Here is a 16,197-nt window from a genome sequence, read left to right as displayed (position 1 = left end):
TTGGTTGATGTTTAAAAATACAGTTCGTTCGTCTTGTCCAATTGGAAATATAATCTCTCAAAAATAAAAAGTTAATATTATTTAAGGAAGAACCAAATCTGCGAATATTCTCCTTATTCATATTTTAATCCTATTATCTTTTTGTCAAATTTGCCAGTCCGAAAAAGCTTGCACAACGTGACTGTGCACACCAATAAATAAATGATTGAATAGATTTTTCTTTCCTATTTCACCACAGTATGAAAACCACTAATGACAAGTAAAAAATGTCGAAATGATCTTTCTCTCGATCCCCCGCCTCATTTAGCACCGTCTTCCCCTACTAACGGTACAAACAAAACACATCAAATAGCGTTTTTGAATCTGCTCTCGTTTTTATCTCCATCCATGAAAAATTTCGCTGAAACGCTACGACCTGGCCTAGCATTGAGGTCACCACTCGAAATATCCCGCAATCTCTAGCCCGTCGATAAGCCATTTAGATACCACCAAACTACCACGAACGATAATGGTAATTTTTGTTGTTTTCGTAGAATAAACAGTAGATAAGTCCCAAAATGCAACTGCAACGCAAACCCCCATCCCGCCTTCTCATTGGCTGCTGCCCAACCACCGGTGGGGTTGCATTCCAACATGTTGCAGCGAAAAGTAGTTCCTGCTTATTTTCTCACGGACTTTTCTCGGTAACGCGCCGCTCCCGCGCACCCAAACCGCCACAGCGCGTCGTCCCGCCTCTAATATACCCGTCGCCGCCACACCGGGGGCGGCAAGCCGCCGAATCCCGCAGCTGTGCCACCATTTAGCGCGAGATCGCCGGCGTAGGAATACAAAAGCGCTCCGGCTGCCATCTTGGCGCGTCTTAAACAAAGCCCCCTCTCAGAACGGAGTGTGCTGTGGACGGTCGTGTACGAGTGCGGATTTTCAGCGCTGAAAAGTGGTATTTTTCAATGAAAAACACTGGAAGAGTGCTGATTTTTCGGCGGAAAATGTGCCCCGCATAGTGCTTGGTGTATTCGGTGGTTTGAGTGATTCAGATGAGATGTGTTGAGTGCCCCATGAGGGAAGTTACAATAAAATGTGGATTACTAACAGGAAGGATTATGATTTACGGATTATAGTGTCTTCCTTGGGACTTCTCTTCTTGGTTCACGCAGCAACAGGTGAGTGCTACTTGTTGAGGAACAGCCATTAAGCCCGTCTGGGAGAATACTTAAGTAAACACCCGGTGCATACGACGAGCCGCCGGTTGCAGGGGTGGCAACCGAAAGTCCACAAACTTGACTGAAAAACACACTTTTCACTGTGATACACGTTATAGAATTATTAGTTTTTCGAAAACGGGGGCTAGTAGGCTGGGAAAAGAAAATTTTGACGTTTGAGCTGATCAAAATGGCGCCGCTGCAAGAATTTTGTCTTGAGACTAGATTACTAGATTCCTGGAGTGGAATTCTACTTCTACCATCTATCAAATCAGTGAACTTCCAAGTCTGGTAAATATTACCATGAAAACTTTGTGGAATCCAAATCCAATTTGCTGCGGTTAAAGTCAATTCGGTTGTCTAAATTTTTCAGTTAATTTGATAGTGGGTACCCTATTTCAAAGTAACGACTTTTATTTAAACTTTTATCAGTGTTTATAATTCGCGTAGTTTAAATTTTATCGCTTCCCGTAACTTCCTTACACGCGAATAATAATATTTATCTGCCACCATAACGTAATGACAACATTGTGACGCACTTTCATTGTCCAAATGTCATAACTAATAAATTAATTAAAACAAATCAAGTTAAGTCAAAGTAAAATTTTGCCATTTTGATTAATTTCCATTAATTACGTTGAACATCATGAAGCTGAATGCTCATTTTCGTCCATAGTTTTCGTCCACACTTTTCTCCTCTAAAACAATGACCAGTATATTCCTCCAATGTTCGTAATATCAGTTTTCTAAAGCAACACTTAAATAACGCTGACGGTAAAAACTTTGATTACATTGCTAATAGAAACGTGATTAAAATTCAAGTAACCGATTTTTTGTACAAAAAGTTGAAACCAGTGCCGCTGTTTCAACAAAGAAAATTGCAGTCTCACTTGCAAATCTGTTTTTACACATCTTTAATTATTAGTTGCGATAATCCCGGAGAATCGAAGAAAAAACCGATCGGTTTATGCCAAGCTGTTACGAAGATATTTTTAATAATTTTGATTTGAAAAGCTCTATGAAGAAATTTTAGAAAAAAAAGGTGATCCACTATCGGAAACTAGTCTGTCTTTATAGACTTGTGTCAAAAATTGTTAACTATTTATAAACACAAAATTATTTCTCGTGTGGTAAAACAATAAGTTTTCACACATGACGCATCAAAGATTTTGTTATTTTGATAAAGTTAAATAAAAAAATCGTATTATCTCTATTTCTGTTGCGCAATATGTTTTTGAACGATTTGCATTAACTTGATACTGTAATGATTTTTTTTAAATTTGCTTGCACTTGGCATTGTTGAAAGTGCGCAGTTAGATTTCTATTTTGGAGTAATCAAGTAAGCGCTGAATCTGTCAAATTGGATATTAATATAAAATAACCATTAGAAATTTCGTTCGACAGTTCCAGTATAGTCGTTATTTTAACAAGGCGGCAAAACTCAGTGCCGACTTCGACCCGTCAATTATTTAGAGATTACTGACTTTTACTTCCGGAGCATAAGCGTATATTTTCGATGTCCCCCGTTTCCGTCTACCTGTCTGTCCGCCGTCTGTGTCGATTTTTGTTAGACAGATAATCTCCGAAACTCCGGGACTGAATGCAGTTGCTTTTAGAGCTGAAAATTGTCATTTATAAACTCCGTCGCCAAGTTGCCGTTGATACTAACTTCGATGTTCAACTTTTGCCGTATTTAAAGGGGTTGTAGAGGAAAATTGGAGGATTTACGTTGATTACTACAAAAATTTGCCATTTTAGATATGTTTTAAGTTTCTTGTGGTCGAAATAAGTCTACACATATTAAAACAAAAAGGTAAATGTAAGCCCGCCCACCCACCCTATCTCAATTGTGATGATTTTTTTTATTCGTCGTGAGCCAAGAAGGTGGAGCTTAACTGCAAAATCCTTATTTCTTTACGTGAAATTAAAAACATGTTTTTGAGTATCGTGTTATTCAAAGAATGTTATGTATATTAAGAAAAAAATAAGCCACGCCCATACCCGCCCCGACCTCAATTCTCAATTATGATAAATTTTTCGTTCGTTGTCAGACTAAGAGGCGGGGCTTAATTGCAAAATCCATATTTGTCTACAAGAATTTACCATTTTAAACATGTTTTAAGTTTCTTGAAAAGACGACTACGTATAGTAACAAAAAAAAGGCAAAATATAAGCCCCGCCCACCCCCCCTGTCTCGATTGTAATGATTTGATGATTTTTTTTATTCGTCGAGAGCCTAAAATTTACCATTTTAAACGTGTTTTAAGTTTCTAAGAATAAAAAAATCATCACAATTGAGATGGGGTGGGTGGGGGGGTTAAATATTTTAATTTTTTTTCTTAATATACATAATATTCTTTGAACAACACGAAACTCAAAAACATGTTTTTAATTTCTTGTAAATAATAGTATTTTGCAGTTAATAGGAAAAGGAGGCGAAGGTTTTTGGACGGAACTTACCTCGACTCGGAAGTGCAATCCACAAATAGCGCTTAGTTGGAAGATTACAAACATTTTCCAGCGAAATCCAGAAATTCAAAATTTTAAAATAAAGAAATTAAAAAATCAAAATAAATGGAAATTAGAAAAATTGTAAAAATCGAGAAACATGGGTCGCTAGAAATCGAAAATTCGAAAAATTGAAAAATTGATATACATGTTAAAAAATTTTAAACCAGGAAATTAAAACTTCAAAAAATCGTAAGATCGAAATACTGAAAAATCAAAAAAAAAATCGAAAAGTTCAAAAATCCCGTATCTGAAATGTTGAAGAATTAAAAATTGGAAAATCGAAACTTCAAAAAGCCGATTATTTAAAATTGAAAGAATAAAAAAAAAGGATATAGAAAAATTCAAGAATTGGAACATTAAAAAATCGTGAAATCCAAAAAACCAAAAATTAAAAAATTGAAAAACTGGAAAATTTAAAAATCTAAAAATTTAGAAATCGAAGTACTAAAATTTAAAAGTCGAAAATCCAAAAAATCGAGAAATTGAAAAACCCCACAACAGAAATGTCGAAAAATTGAAAAACCGAAAAATCTAAAAGCGAGTAGGCCAAATATCAAAAGAATAGAAATCGGAACATCAAAAAGGTGGAAAACCTAAAATTTGAAAAATCGAAATATTTGAATTGAAAAAAATTGAAAAATTACAATATAGAAAAATTTAAGAATCGGAACATTGAAAAATCGTGAAATCAAAACATCAAAAAACATTGAAGGATAATATATAATATAATAATATATAGGCCATCTTTTCATAACAAAAAACTTAAAACATGGTTAAAATTGTACATTTTTGCAAGGAAATATGGATTTTGCAATAATAGGTCGCATCCTAATTGCAAAATCGATATTTCCTTACACAAATTTTCCATTTTAAACATGTTTTAAGTTTCATGTTGTGCAAAGAAGTCTACACATTTTAAAATAAAAAGACAATATGTAAGCGAATAAAAAAAATCATCACAATTGAGATCGGGCGGGTGGGCGGGCTCACATTTTGCCTTTTTGTTTTAATGATGTGTAGACTTCTTTTCACAGCATGAAACTTAAAAAATGTTTAAAATGGAAAATTTGTATAAGGAAATATCAATTTTGTAATTAGGCTCCGTCCCATAATTGTAAAATCCATATTTTAACCATGTTCTAAATTTCTTGTTATGAGAAGATTGCTATGTATATTAAGAAAAAAAAAAAGGTAAAATATAAGCAACACCCACCCGCCTTGTCTCAATTCTGATGATTTTTTTTAATTCGTCGTAAACCGAGGGGTGGAGCTGAATTGTACAATCCTTATTTTTTACGAGAAATTACCATGTGAAATATGTTCTTAAGTAGTCGCGTTATACAAAGAAAAGTAAATGTATCAATTAAAAAAGAAACTCAAAAGAGAAGCCCCACCCATCCGTCTCGATCTCAATCGTACTGAATTTTTCATTCGTTGTCAGATCGAGGGGCGGAGCGTAATTGCAAAATTGATATTTCCCTATACAATTTACCATTTTAAACATGTTTTAAGTTTGTTGTTGTGAAAAAATGACTACACATATTAAGAAAAAAACGTCAAAATATAAGCCCGCCCCGCCCACCCACCCTATCTCAATTGTGATGATTTCTTTATTCGTCGTGAGCCAAGGAGGCGGCGCTTAACTACAAAATCCTTATTTCTCCAAAGAAAATAAAAAACATTTCTTTGAGTGTCGTGTTGGTCAAAGATACTATGTATATTAAGAAAAAACAAGCCAAAATTTAAGTGTAAATTTTTAATCAACATGTATCTCTTTATTTTATTAATGACTCCAGAAAATTTGGGAATACACAAAATTGTGTTAGGAAAGTTTTGTCTAAATAACGACACATTTTTCGCAAAATTCGGAGTCTGAGTGCCAAATAAGACTGGAAACTGAAGAACTAAATAACATTTTTGTGTATTTGTCCGTGTTTGACGTCACTTGACAGCAAAATAATTGAATTGAAATTATCCTAGCCTTGCATTCTTGGGAGTTATTTCAGTTACGTGAAACAATCTCCATGTTACGGTGGCATTTTGGCAGTAAATGCTTCTATTGTAAAAATAAATGGAAAACTATTTTGTTTTTAACACAGTGCCAGATGTCCGTGGTTTTACCTGCCATAAATCTGGTCACCACGTTTGTGATGTAAACAACTTCGGGGACCACTTTTATGAATTGGAAATTTTGAGTGATCTAAAACGTGCTCTAAAATCTCGTACGACCTCGAAAACTTCCGATTTATCAAGGTTTTTTTTTTCATAGTGCTTTTAAAACAACAGATTTTGGATCGATTCGCTATTGTGAGAATATTCTTTGTTACTTTTAATTGGTTATCAGTCTCTTTTCGGTTGTCAGAGCAAATAAACGTCACACAATCACGAATCAATGACCCTCCGATCCATATATCTAATCTCGAGTGTACAGCTGTACGTGACGTCACAGTCGCTACCCCCTCCCTTTGCGGCCGTAACGGTTAAGACAGGTGGTGCGATTCTTCCCCATATCTCCCCTACGCGCTAGGGCTGGCCAATCGGCGCACGTCTAAAAAACGGTTTCGTCGCCGCGATCCGAATGCCAAGCAGCCGCAAACTCTTAAGAAATTGATAATGAGACAATTTATATTTAAATTATAATTTGATTCCCTAGAGAAGTAAACGAATCGGCAACAAAGAGTTGAGTAAAAGCTCTGGGAATACGAGACACTCACTGGGTGCAGATTGCGTGAACTAAATAACTGGTTTCATGCAAGTTCTGAGAACTCGACTAATTAATAAAATATTTTATAGTTTATTGGTTCCGCTCCCGGGAGAAATTGTTGCACATGTTTTGCGCCGCCGTCGACGTAAGCAATTAGGGACCCATTCACGTCGTCAATTAGGAAGAGGTTCGATTTATGCGTCCCAGCCGAAATTCGGTGGAAAGTCGCGAAAACGCGAACAATAACAGCGTTATGTCACAGGTTAATTAGTATGCGTTCTCACCGATCGTTGAAATCTTTCGGCGAAAATAAACGCGCAAGCTTTTCACACACAACAGCGCGGAAATACAACCTGTTCGTTACAGTTAGCAGTGCACGTCATCTTATAAACCTGGTTAATTATCCCGATCTTATTCAATTAAGATCGAGCGCGAACGAGGAAATTACGAGGTGGCGGCGAGCGAAGCGAGCCAAAAAAATTCAAGCTAGTTTGGGTACGGATATCGGAGATTTGTTCCTGGCAATGTATGCTTTGGATTGTTACACAAATTTGCTGTTTCGGATGATAAGAAATGGATGTTTACGTTGAGGTTGTGGTTTTAAAACTTGCTTTGCCATTATTTATATTTACTTATCAGTGGGGAGGAAATAAATGCAATGATGTTACGGACTGTAAATAGAAGGAAAGCAAATAACGAGTAAAATGGTAAATATAAGTCAAATATAATAGTGCACTTTAAAAAGTTATCTGCTCGGTTTGGTGATTTAAAAAGTCGGTATTTGCATAATTTATTTGTCATGTGTTGATAAAATAGAAAAGATACCGTTTCTCGGAAGATTTATTTGTCCTCTCCAGAATGTTGGTGATGTCATCAGGAGAAATTGTTAAATGTGACCGATTTTTTTTTATCTATTATTGTATCTGAATTTGGGGCAACATGATATTATTGTTATATAGATAAGGCAATTTAAACTTTAAACGCGTTTTTACTGGGACGGATGACCTTTATAGCTATATTTTTTAAGCACGAGCGAAGGGAGTGTAATAAACGAGCGTCTAGAAAAGTTTATGAATACAATAATAACTATTGATTTTGTGAATTCTATTTTTTCAGACAACGGATATGCATTAACATAAAAAACTCTGGCGGTTTGCTAATGTTAACAGTAGATGGTAATATTGATCAGCATGTACTTAATAGTATGTACTCATTTTTATAAATTATAGCCATTTATTATTATGTATACGTGCTTAATAGTCGAATTCGTTCGAAGCATAAATATACAGTTATATACTTTAACAGTTTAAACATCTTTGCTTTTAACTTTTAGCGGTTATAAAAAAAAATTTTTGTACTATTTTGGATGAATTTTTTTCCAAAAATCTAAATAGTGATAATAAAAATAAAGGAGGGATTCATAGACCACAGCTGTATATATACATATCTGTATAGTGACAAATTTGCAACGTTATATGTCTCTAGATGTATTAATCATTTACAAAAGCTCTGTATATTGTTAACGCAAATAAATTCACCCGAAGTCACTGTTGCCAAACCGGAACTAAATATGTAAAAATATGTATCTATACTTAAAATATTTATGACGTTAGAAGACAAAATATCAAAAAAGAACAAGTAAACACAGAGAATATTTAAAGTTATGTACAGATTTAATTTTGGTTTTATCAAACTTTGTGAACTTTCAACGGTTTCATCATTCAGGACGTAAGTTTTCGTAGTTTTTGTTTTTCACGAACATTCTGTTTCCTTATAAAAGAAAGATCCAAAGAGTGAGTTCGAATTTAGTCCTCGTGAGAAATGAGCTCGATTAAACGGATGTGAGAGTGAGAAAAAAAGCAACAAATTTTCACAGGAAGAATGAAAGGAGACAAAGAGGAAATGTAAAATTGTGAAATGAAAGTATGGGAATGCGAGGAAGAGAGCGAAATCATTAAAAAAGAGAAAATTAAAATATATTGGTCGTTTTTACTTGGTTTGGTCTGAAAATGTCAGATAAGAAACAGCTTCCACTATCAGATGTTCGATAAGTTCCAGAACTGTCGTCCTTGCTAGTATTTTGAAAGCAACCGACTATCTGAAAAATGCTAATTAAATTTCTACGTTAATAAAAATTCTACTTGCTCGTTAGTTTGATCATTTTGATCCTCCTAATTATTATTTTTGTTGTTAGCATACTCTGCATCAGATAATTCAATGCTACCACGTAACCATTACACAACTCGAGTTTTGTAAGATGTGTAGCTGCCTTATCTTATTCATTCTTAATTAACCAAAAAAGCGCACCGAGTCCATCCATCACACTCACTCCCCCGACCTTCCAAAAGCCGAAAACACCCATCCGACCCAACGCAATAATCGCTATAATTAAACCCATACCGTACTCGCTCCTTCCCCGTTAATAACAACTCTTAATTCCCCAATAATTACGTTCAATCAAGACCGGAGCATGCCCTGATCTCATTTAATGTTTCTACATCGCGTCAAAACTCGAACCACAACAACTTTACGAATTTCGTGCCGTTCGGAATTGAACATGATTATATAAGTGACCTAGAATTGACACATCCCGGATGAATTCATTACTCCGTTCCATGGCGTGTTGCCGAGAGTTTCTGACACTTATACCGACCGGGATTAACGTCAATTGACCGGCTTGCGTACATTTTCAATTTCGCTTAATCCATGTTATTGTCGGGCGTTCGAATCAACGACTGTTTAAATTTAACCATCCGTTAATTAAGCCTCTTATCTACGCCCCCTTCTATCGATGCGTGACCGAAGTGCAGTGGGCGAGACTGTACAATTGAAATTTACTTTGTGCTCTTCGTTTTTTTCTATGTAAATAATAGGTTCGGTCGTTCTTCGCGAAGAAAGGCGCTCGGCGCAAGGGCGTGTCGCGTTGGAAGATGTGGGGTGTGTTGGCGGCGAACAGGCAGACAGACAGCGCGAAATAGCGAATACAGCGTCAAGAAATTTGAATATTTCATGTCTTGCTGGCGGCGATAAGGAGAATGATGATATTGAGTTTCCGGTAAAGGCGCAATTGCACGTCTGCGAATCGTACGAGCCGAGCTTGACAAATCGTGTAATCGGTACTTGCTGGTTGCTATATTATTAAAAGTGTTGTTAATTTTATGTTATATTCTTTGTTCTAGGGTTCGTTTCTTGTTCACCAAGTCCCTGCAAGAACGGCGGAACATGCATATCATCACCAAAAGGCGACTCCTTCTGCAAGTGAGTACACAGAAAAAAATATATCTGGGTTTCAAAATATACAGGGTGTATACGAATGTATATATATTTTATAGACAATTTTCAGTTTAATATCTCGACGATTTTAAAGTAATTAAAAAACTTTCTAACTTTGTCAAGGAAACGATTATTAAAAAAAAAAAATGTATAGTAAGAACGTTTAAGTGTATGTACGGGTTTTATGGCGCTGTAATGAAGGAAGTAGTATAAAAGTAATGTAATGTCTCAATATAACTCTAATAAACTAAAATTGTCCTTTTACAAAGCCATAAACTACACCTACACCAACACTCCCCTAGAGATGATGAAACCATAAAGCCGTTTAGTCTAACAATTTTACATAGTATTATTTGAGAATAATGAACCCAAAGAAATAATCGTTTTGTAAAATGTTACAATGGTATCTTTTAAATTAAGCCGTAAATGTCAAACCGATTATCACGAACAAGGAACGCGTTGGCCAACATATTTTTTTAACATTAAATTTCAGAGGTTGCTGGACGACTTTTTGCTCGATCACATAATTGGATCAGTTGAAATGTAAGACACGCAAAATTCATGTCAATAAAAATAAAATTGAATGCTAGAAATTTTAAAAATATTTAAACGGATATGGCTATATTAAAAAATATATATTATTTGTTATATTGAACACCCGTATAACCACTTTGAGGTTAAAGTTTGTCTAGAATGATAAGAATTTTATGGACTCCCAAAGTTAATTCGTTTTACAGCCCTGTTGTCAATTTTATTGTACAACTGAAGAGTGGGACGAACTCAGGTACAGTAAGCATCGGCTTTCCCCTGACAGGCTCTTTACCTGTACAATAGAATTGATGCCTGGGCTGTAAAACGAATTAACCTTGGGAGTCCATAAAATTCTTATAATTGTGGACAAACTTTACATGCTTTGATTACATTTTGTGTAAAATTTTATGATTTTTTTTTTTTTTTGTAAAACGTGACGACAGTAATATTAGAAGTGTAAAAATTTGTGAAAAAACTAACTATGTATTATAATTATTTGCAATAATAGGACAAAATCAGTTAGATTTGGTTTTTTAATTACACAAATGCATACTTTTTATGGTTTAAGTTTCCTGTTCTGAAAAGACTACGTATGTTACGAAAAAAATCAAAATATAAGCCCCGCCCACCCACCCTATCTCTATTGTGATGATTTTTTTTTAGTCGTCGAGAGCCAAAGAAGCGGAATTTAATTACAAAATCCATATTTCCTTAAAAAATTACTATTTTAAACGTGTTTCAAGTTTGCAAGAATAAAAAAAATCATTACAATTGAGATGGGGTGGGTGGGCGGGGTTTATATTTTGTTTGTTTTTAATATAGGTAATATTCTTTGAACAACGCGGTACTCAAAAACATGTTTATAATTTCTTGTAAAGAAATAAATATTTTGCAGTTAAGCTCCGTCCCTTTGGTTCACGGCGAATTAAAAAAATCATCACAATTGAGATAGGGCGGGTGGGCGGGCTTACATTTTGTCTGTTTGTTTTAATATTTGTAGACTTCTTTTCACAACATGAAGTTTAAATTGGAGAATTTGTATAAGGAAAGATCGATTTTGCAATTAGACTCCGCCCCATAATTGCAACATTCATATTTCCTTGCAAAAATGTACCTTTTGAACCATTTTTTAAGTTTCTTGTTGGGAAAAGATGGCTATGTAAATTAAGAAAAAAACGACAAAATATAAGCCCCGCCCACCCGCCCTATCTCTATTCTGGTGATTTTTTTATTCGTCGTAAATCGAAAGGAGGAGTTTAATTGTAAAATTGTTTTTTTTCTATGAGAAATTACCATGGGAAATACCGTTTTAAGTAATCGTGTTATACAAAGAAAACCAAATGTGTTAAAAAAAGAGAGAATTTTTTTTAACGAATTTTTCATTCGTAGTCAGATCGATATTTTCCTATACAAATTTACCATTTTAACCTCAAAATTTTGCATGGTAAATACCACTTCAATGTTATAAAATAACGTACTCTTGGACTTACCTTATTTTTAACCTCAGGCTTTCGCAAAAAATGTAAATCGCGTAATAAGATTGAACATTCAACCGAAATTAAAAGTTAAACATTTTTATTGTAAAACGTGGCGATATTTTTGAAGGAATACTATATTAGAAGTGTAAAAAATTGACTCCCATGTTATCAGTACTAATGAGTTCATCCTGTAGATTTAGAAATATTTTTTAAATGTTTGTTGTTTGGTTGCGTAAACGACCTGTATGTAGATACGACATAGTATGTTAATTTTTAATGCGAAATTATGTAATCATTGAATTAATTTTGTTTTTCAGTGTAAAATAAAGAAACGAAAAAAAAATTTACTCAGAAATTTCCCAGAACAACATCGCATGCGTGTGATCATGTTGTAAAATGACCTTTTTTTGGTGGGAATAATGGAACACTATTTATAACGTAACTGTATTTCCAAAAATTCTAAGACTAAATTGAACTTTTTTAAAACAGTTGATATAATAAAGGCGTACTATTTATTTATTTATTATTATTATAGTAAACGCATACACTTTTAATTTAATAATTTTTTGGATGACGTCACTAATTTTTTGAAGGGGATAGGAATTATTATTCCGTAAATTCCTGACTATTGACTGATTTAAATAAAATACGAAATTAACTTTATTTGTTGTATATTTTTATGATTACTTTTATACATGATGATCCAAAAAAGGCACGTCGTTAAGAAGTCTCTAAAGAATTCGAAAAAAAATCGTTTAAAAAATCCCTGAACAATTTTTTTTAAAATATCAAACTCCAAACATGGTCGCAGAAGCGTAATGTATAAACAAACCTTCCATAAAATTAAATGTTTATCCGACAGATCGTAAAACTTGAAACCCATCCCATATCCACAACAACGGCCCATTAATTTCATTACACCCAAATCTCCACTTGTCCGCATCCAATCAATTGTATTATCCTTCCGCATCCCCCCACAAACAATAAGGTCCACCGGGATCGTCGGGATCGCCGCATGTGCGCCCTTAATCATCATATTGTTCAATATCCGATGAAAAGCCCTCGTGACATCGTAACCTTTTTTTCTTTAATCCAAAGGGTGTTCTGTTTGTTCACTTGCACACATGTTCACACTGAAAAAACGCTTCATCAAACATGTGGTACAATCGTCACATGGCGCTCTTTCCTTGGAAAAGCATCGCTTTTGTGACGTTTAAAACATGGACGTTTTTTCGTTTTATCACGTCAAAGTGTTGCAATTAGGAATGATTATTATCCATTAAGCGTAGAGTTCAGGTAGCTGCTATGACTTGCAGGTTCTTCACGCTTGAAACAAAAGATACCGATCGCTTATCACGTTTTCTTAGGCTCTTCAACTTTGTTTTTATCGGGGAATTAATTGCTAATTGTGTGGAAGCGGCGAGTTGGGGCGTAAGTGCACTTAATTGAAAAGCGACCGAATTCTGTTTATTTGGTTTGATGGAAATGTGACGAGGACGAGACGGAAGAAGAAAAACTGTTTGACGTGGTGTTGTTTGTTTGGGATTTTGCTTGCACTTGAGTTCGGAGAGTGAAGCTGTTTGGAATTCCGGAGGTTCTGACACCTCGACACATGTTGCTGCCACTATTTTTTAATCAATTTGTTTTAAAAATTTACGACTGCGACTATAGTTGTCTTCACAGAAATATCTACAGGTGTTTTTAATTCCATTCCGTTCAAACCTCAACAGTTGGCATGACTTTTGAGAAACTCTATACATTTTTAAGTGTAGTTATTCGCATTATACTCCTCTGTATGTATAATTTTACAAACACTATAATGAAAGCCTAATTCTATAGTAGTTCCACAATGCAAATGATTGTATGATCAGACGTCTTAATAACACTTCAGCCATCAAACACTTCGTTCCATATGCGAAACAGATGCTGAAATTTATTATGTAAGGAATAAAACGAGGTCTCTTTTGTTAAAGCAAAATTATTAATCCCGAATGTTCTAGCATATGTATTCTTCAAGAACCAAGTTGTATTTTTTTGCCAAACTAGTTCCACATCAACCCCTAGATGTCGTTTCTCTTCACAACCATCAAATTCTAGACCCACCAATTCAGACTTCTTCCATAAATCCTCTCCACCTGTCGACCCATCATCCATTCTCGGTACCAGTGACTCACTCTATAATTACCACAGCAATTTCCTCTCCGAAAATTTCAAGCAGACTCGCTGTGTCACTCCATCTCTTAAATCAATCGTTCCATGCTGGAAACGCACAGGTATAATGGGTCGAGTCGAACGTGGGCAGGATGGGTTATCTATTATCTGGTACCGTGGCATCGCTCGGAGCACGAGCGGCACACCCAGCGCCTCTCTCTTCCACAGGATTTTTTCCCTAATATGACATGTTGCACGTTTCGTTCGACGAAAAACATGTGCCCCTCTGTCCCGGGGGAAAAAACTCGGGCAAAAAACGAGCACTACGCCCGACCCAGGAGCGGCAACGTCGCACAACATGCTCGAAAGTGGATTGCACTCGACCGATTCGCCGTCTCGCTCTCGCACGTTGAGATGTTTATGTAGGAAAGCGGAAATAACGTGGAGAAGTTTGTGAACATTGTATGAGCGTTCCCACGAAATGAATCCGCTTCTGGCAATGCTGCAAAAAGGATCTACCACGCGATATCTTCATTTCGTGTGTGCGCGCTGGATGGACGACCTTCGAAGCGAAGAATTTGGTAATGAGGGACTGGAACGGAGGGAAAGGGAGCAAAAGGTTGCGGCAGATCTGAGCGGGCTTCGGGCTTGTGGTAGTGTTGTTGGTGATGGTTCTTCACAGAGCGGGACAGAACCATCAAGGAATGTCTTTTTCTTTCTTTCATCGAACTGATTTTTGTCAAAGTACTACAACTACTGTGTTCACCATGTGGTGGTTCATGGTACCTAAGGTTATTCTTGAAATTAAAATCTAAAGTACTATTGTAGCAAGAGCACAGAACAATAACCCTTCGACTATGTTTACCCATTAAAGACAAATTAAGGCAAAACTCGGTAAAGATTTTATCTAAGTTCTTGCGGAATGTATCAAACAGGAACATTACTGTCACTACGATAACAAATGCAGATAAGAAACGTATAAAACCACTGAAGATAAAATTTACACAGCTGAGAAACTATTGTTAATGATGTGAAGTTGTGCAATACATCGTGTTTTTTAACTATATTCACATTTATTACTTTGGAAATTTCTCTGCAGAGTCAATTTTTGACAATCTATGACACGGATTAATAAAAATCCGAGCAAAATTGTTCAAATAAATGGAACATCCTGTATAGAATTTTCTTTGTTTGGACGGCATGTGCAAATATTTGCGTATTTGTCAACTGCATATGCAAAAACTGGAGTAAGATTCTTGTTTATCAGCTGAGAGAAGATATTTCGATAAGTAGGGGTGCAGCCTAACTGCGCCGATCTTTGTGTTAGCCTGTCTCTTTCCTTAGTTATACTATAATTAACGTTCAGTATTAGATGTCAAAACTGAGCAATAGTGGTAAAATTTTGTTGATTTCTTTAGAAAATGAAGTCAAACTAATTGGAAAATGCTATCAAAATAAAAAAGTTAGCTACGTAAAAACGTTTATATGTAAATAAATGTACATATTTAAATGTATAAAAAAAAAACAAAAATAAATAGATTCATGTTATTAGACAAAACTTCCTTCTTCCCTGAAATACCAACAAATTCAGTTTTTTGGAAAAAAAAAAATAGATAATACTAATCATAGTGCAAGAAAACGAGTGGTTGCTGAACGTTCCTCATATTAAATTACTATGAAATTTTTGATTTTTTTGCGAAAATTTGGTAAAAACTCAAGGTAAAAACATAAACCACAAGTACAAGTATGTTATTTTATGAAATTTAAATAGCATTTAGGTGTCATCAGTATTTTTGGAAGAAATTTTATATTAACCACTACAGAAATATCCAAAAATACGTCTATAATTTTAAAGTAATAGGTTTGTTAGTTTCGAAGATCTGCTAGAATCACCAATAGATAACGGAAGAACGGTAACAACAATAAACAAAAAGGAAAAAAATAAGAAGCTTCCAGTAAGCCATAAAAAAATTAGCGAGTGTTTTGTTTAAGAAGTTTTTATATCGAGAATTTTTTTATTTAAATTTACTTCCCCTTTTCGTTTTTAAAGCGATATTAGTTGATAATTTTACGTATTTCACACTAACTCCCGTAAAATATTTTGCGAATTTTATTTTTTTAATGATACAATATTAAGCTTGTCCTTTCAAGCTAAAAACAATGGGGTTTACGGCATTTTTCAATATGTTTCGTTTTCGTATAAGGCTGCAGAGTTTTATCTTGGGCAGCCTGTATATGGTTAAACTTCAATTTAAATTCTGGTAAAACTATGACTATTTCTCAAAAATAGAGAAGATACAGAATTTTAAATTTGCTATGTTATCAAAATTATTTTCTACTATTCTTGATT

At 34.9% G+C, this 16,197-nt stretch overlaps 1 protein-coding gene across 1 annotated transcript in view; it reads left to right on the top strand.

The window, feature by feature from the left end:
* The first annotated feature begins 861 nt into the window (after nt 1–861).
* LOC135124955 (neurogenic locus Notch protein) overlaps nt 862–16,197 on the top strand; it is an 83,213-nt gene continuing 67,877 nt past the window's right edge. Inside the window, exons 1-2 of the mRNA XM_064050187.1 lie at nt 862–1,160; nt 9,594–9,672. Coding sequence (XP_063906257.1) covers nt 1,076–1,160; nt 9,594–9,672 — 164 coding nt within the window. The 5' untranslated portion in view covers nt 862–1,075. The remainder of the gene's footprint in view (nt 1,161–9,593; nt 9,673–16,197) is intronic.

The sequence above is a fragment of the Zophobas morio genome, unplaced genomic scaffold, assembly GCF_036711695.1.
Source record: "Zophobas morio isolate AGI-343-1 ecotype UQ-CSIRO unplaced genomic scaffold, CSIRO_AGI_Zmor_V1 ptg000008l, whole genome shotgun sequence".
Classification (NCBI taxonomy): Eukaryota; Metazoa; Arthropoda; class Insecta; order Coleoptera; family Tenebrionidae; genus Zophobas; species Zophobas morio.
Note: the sequence above shows the minus strand (reverse complement) of the source record. Positions and strands in the feature narration are given on the sequence as shown.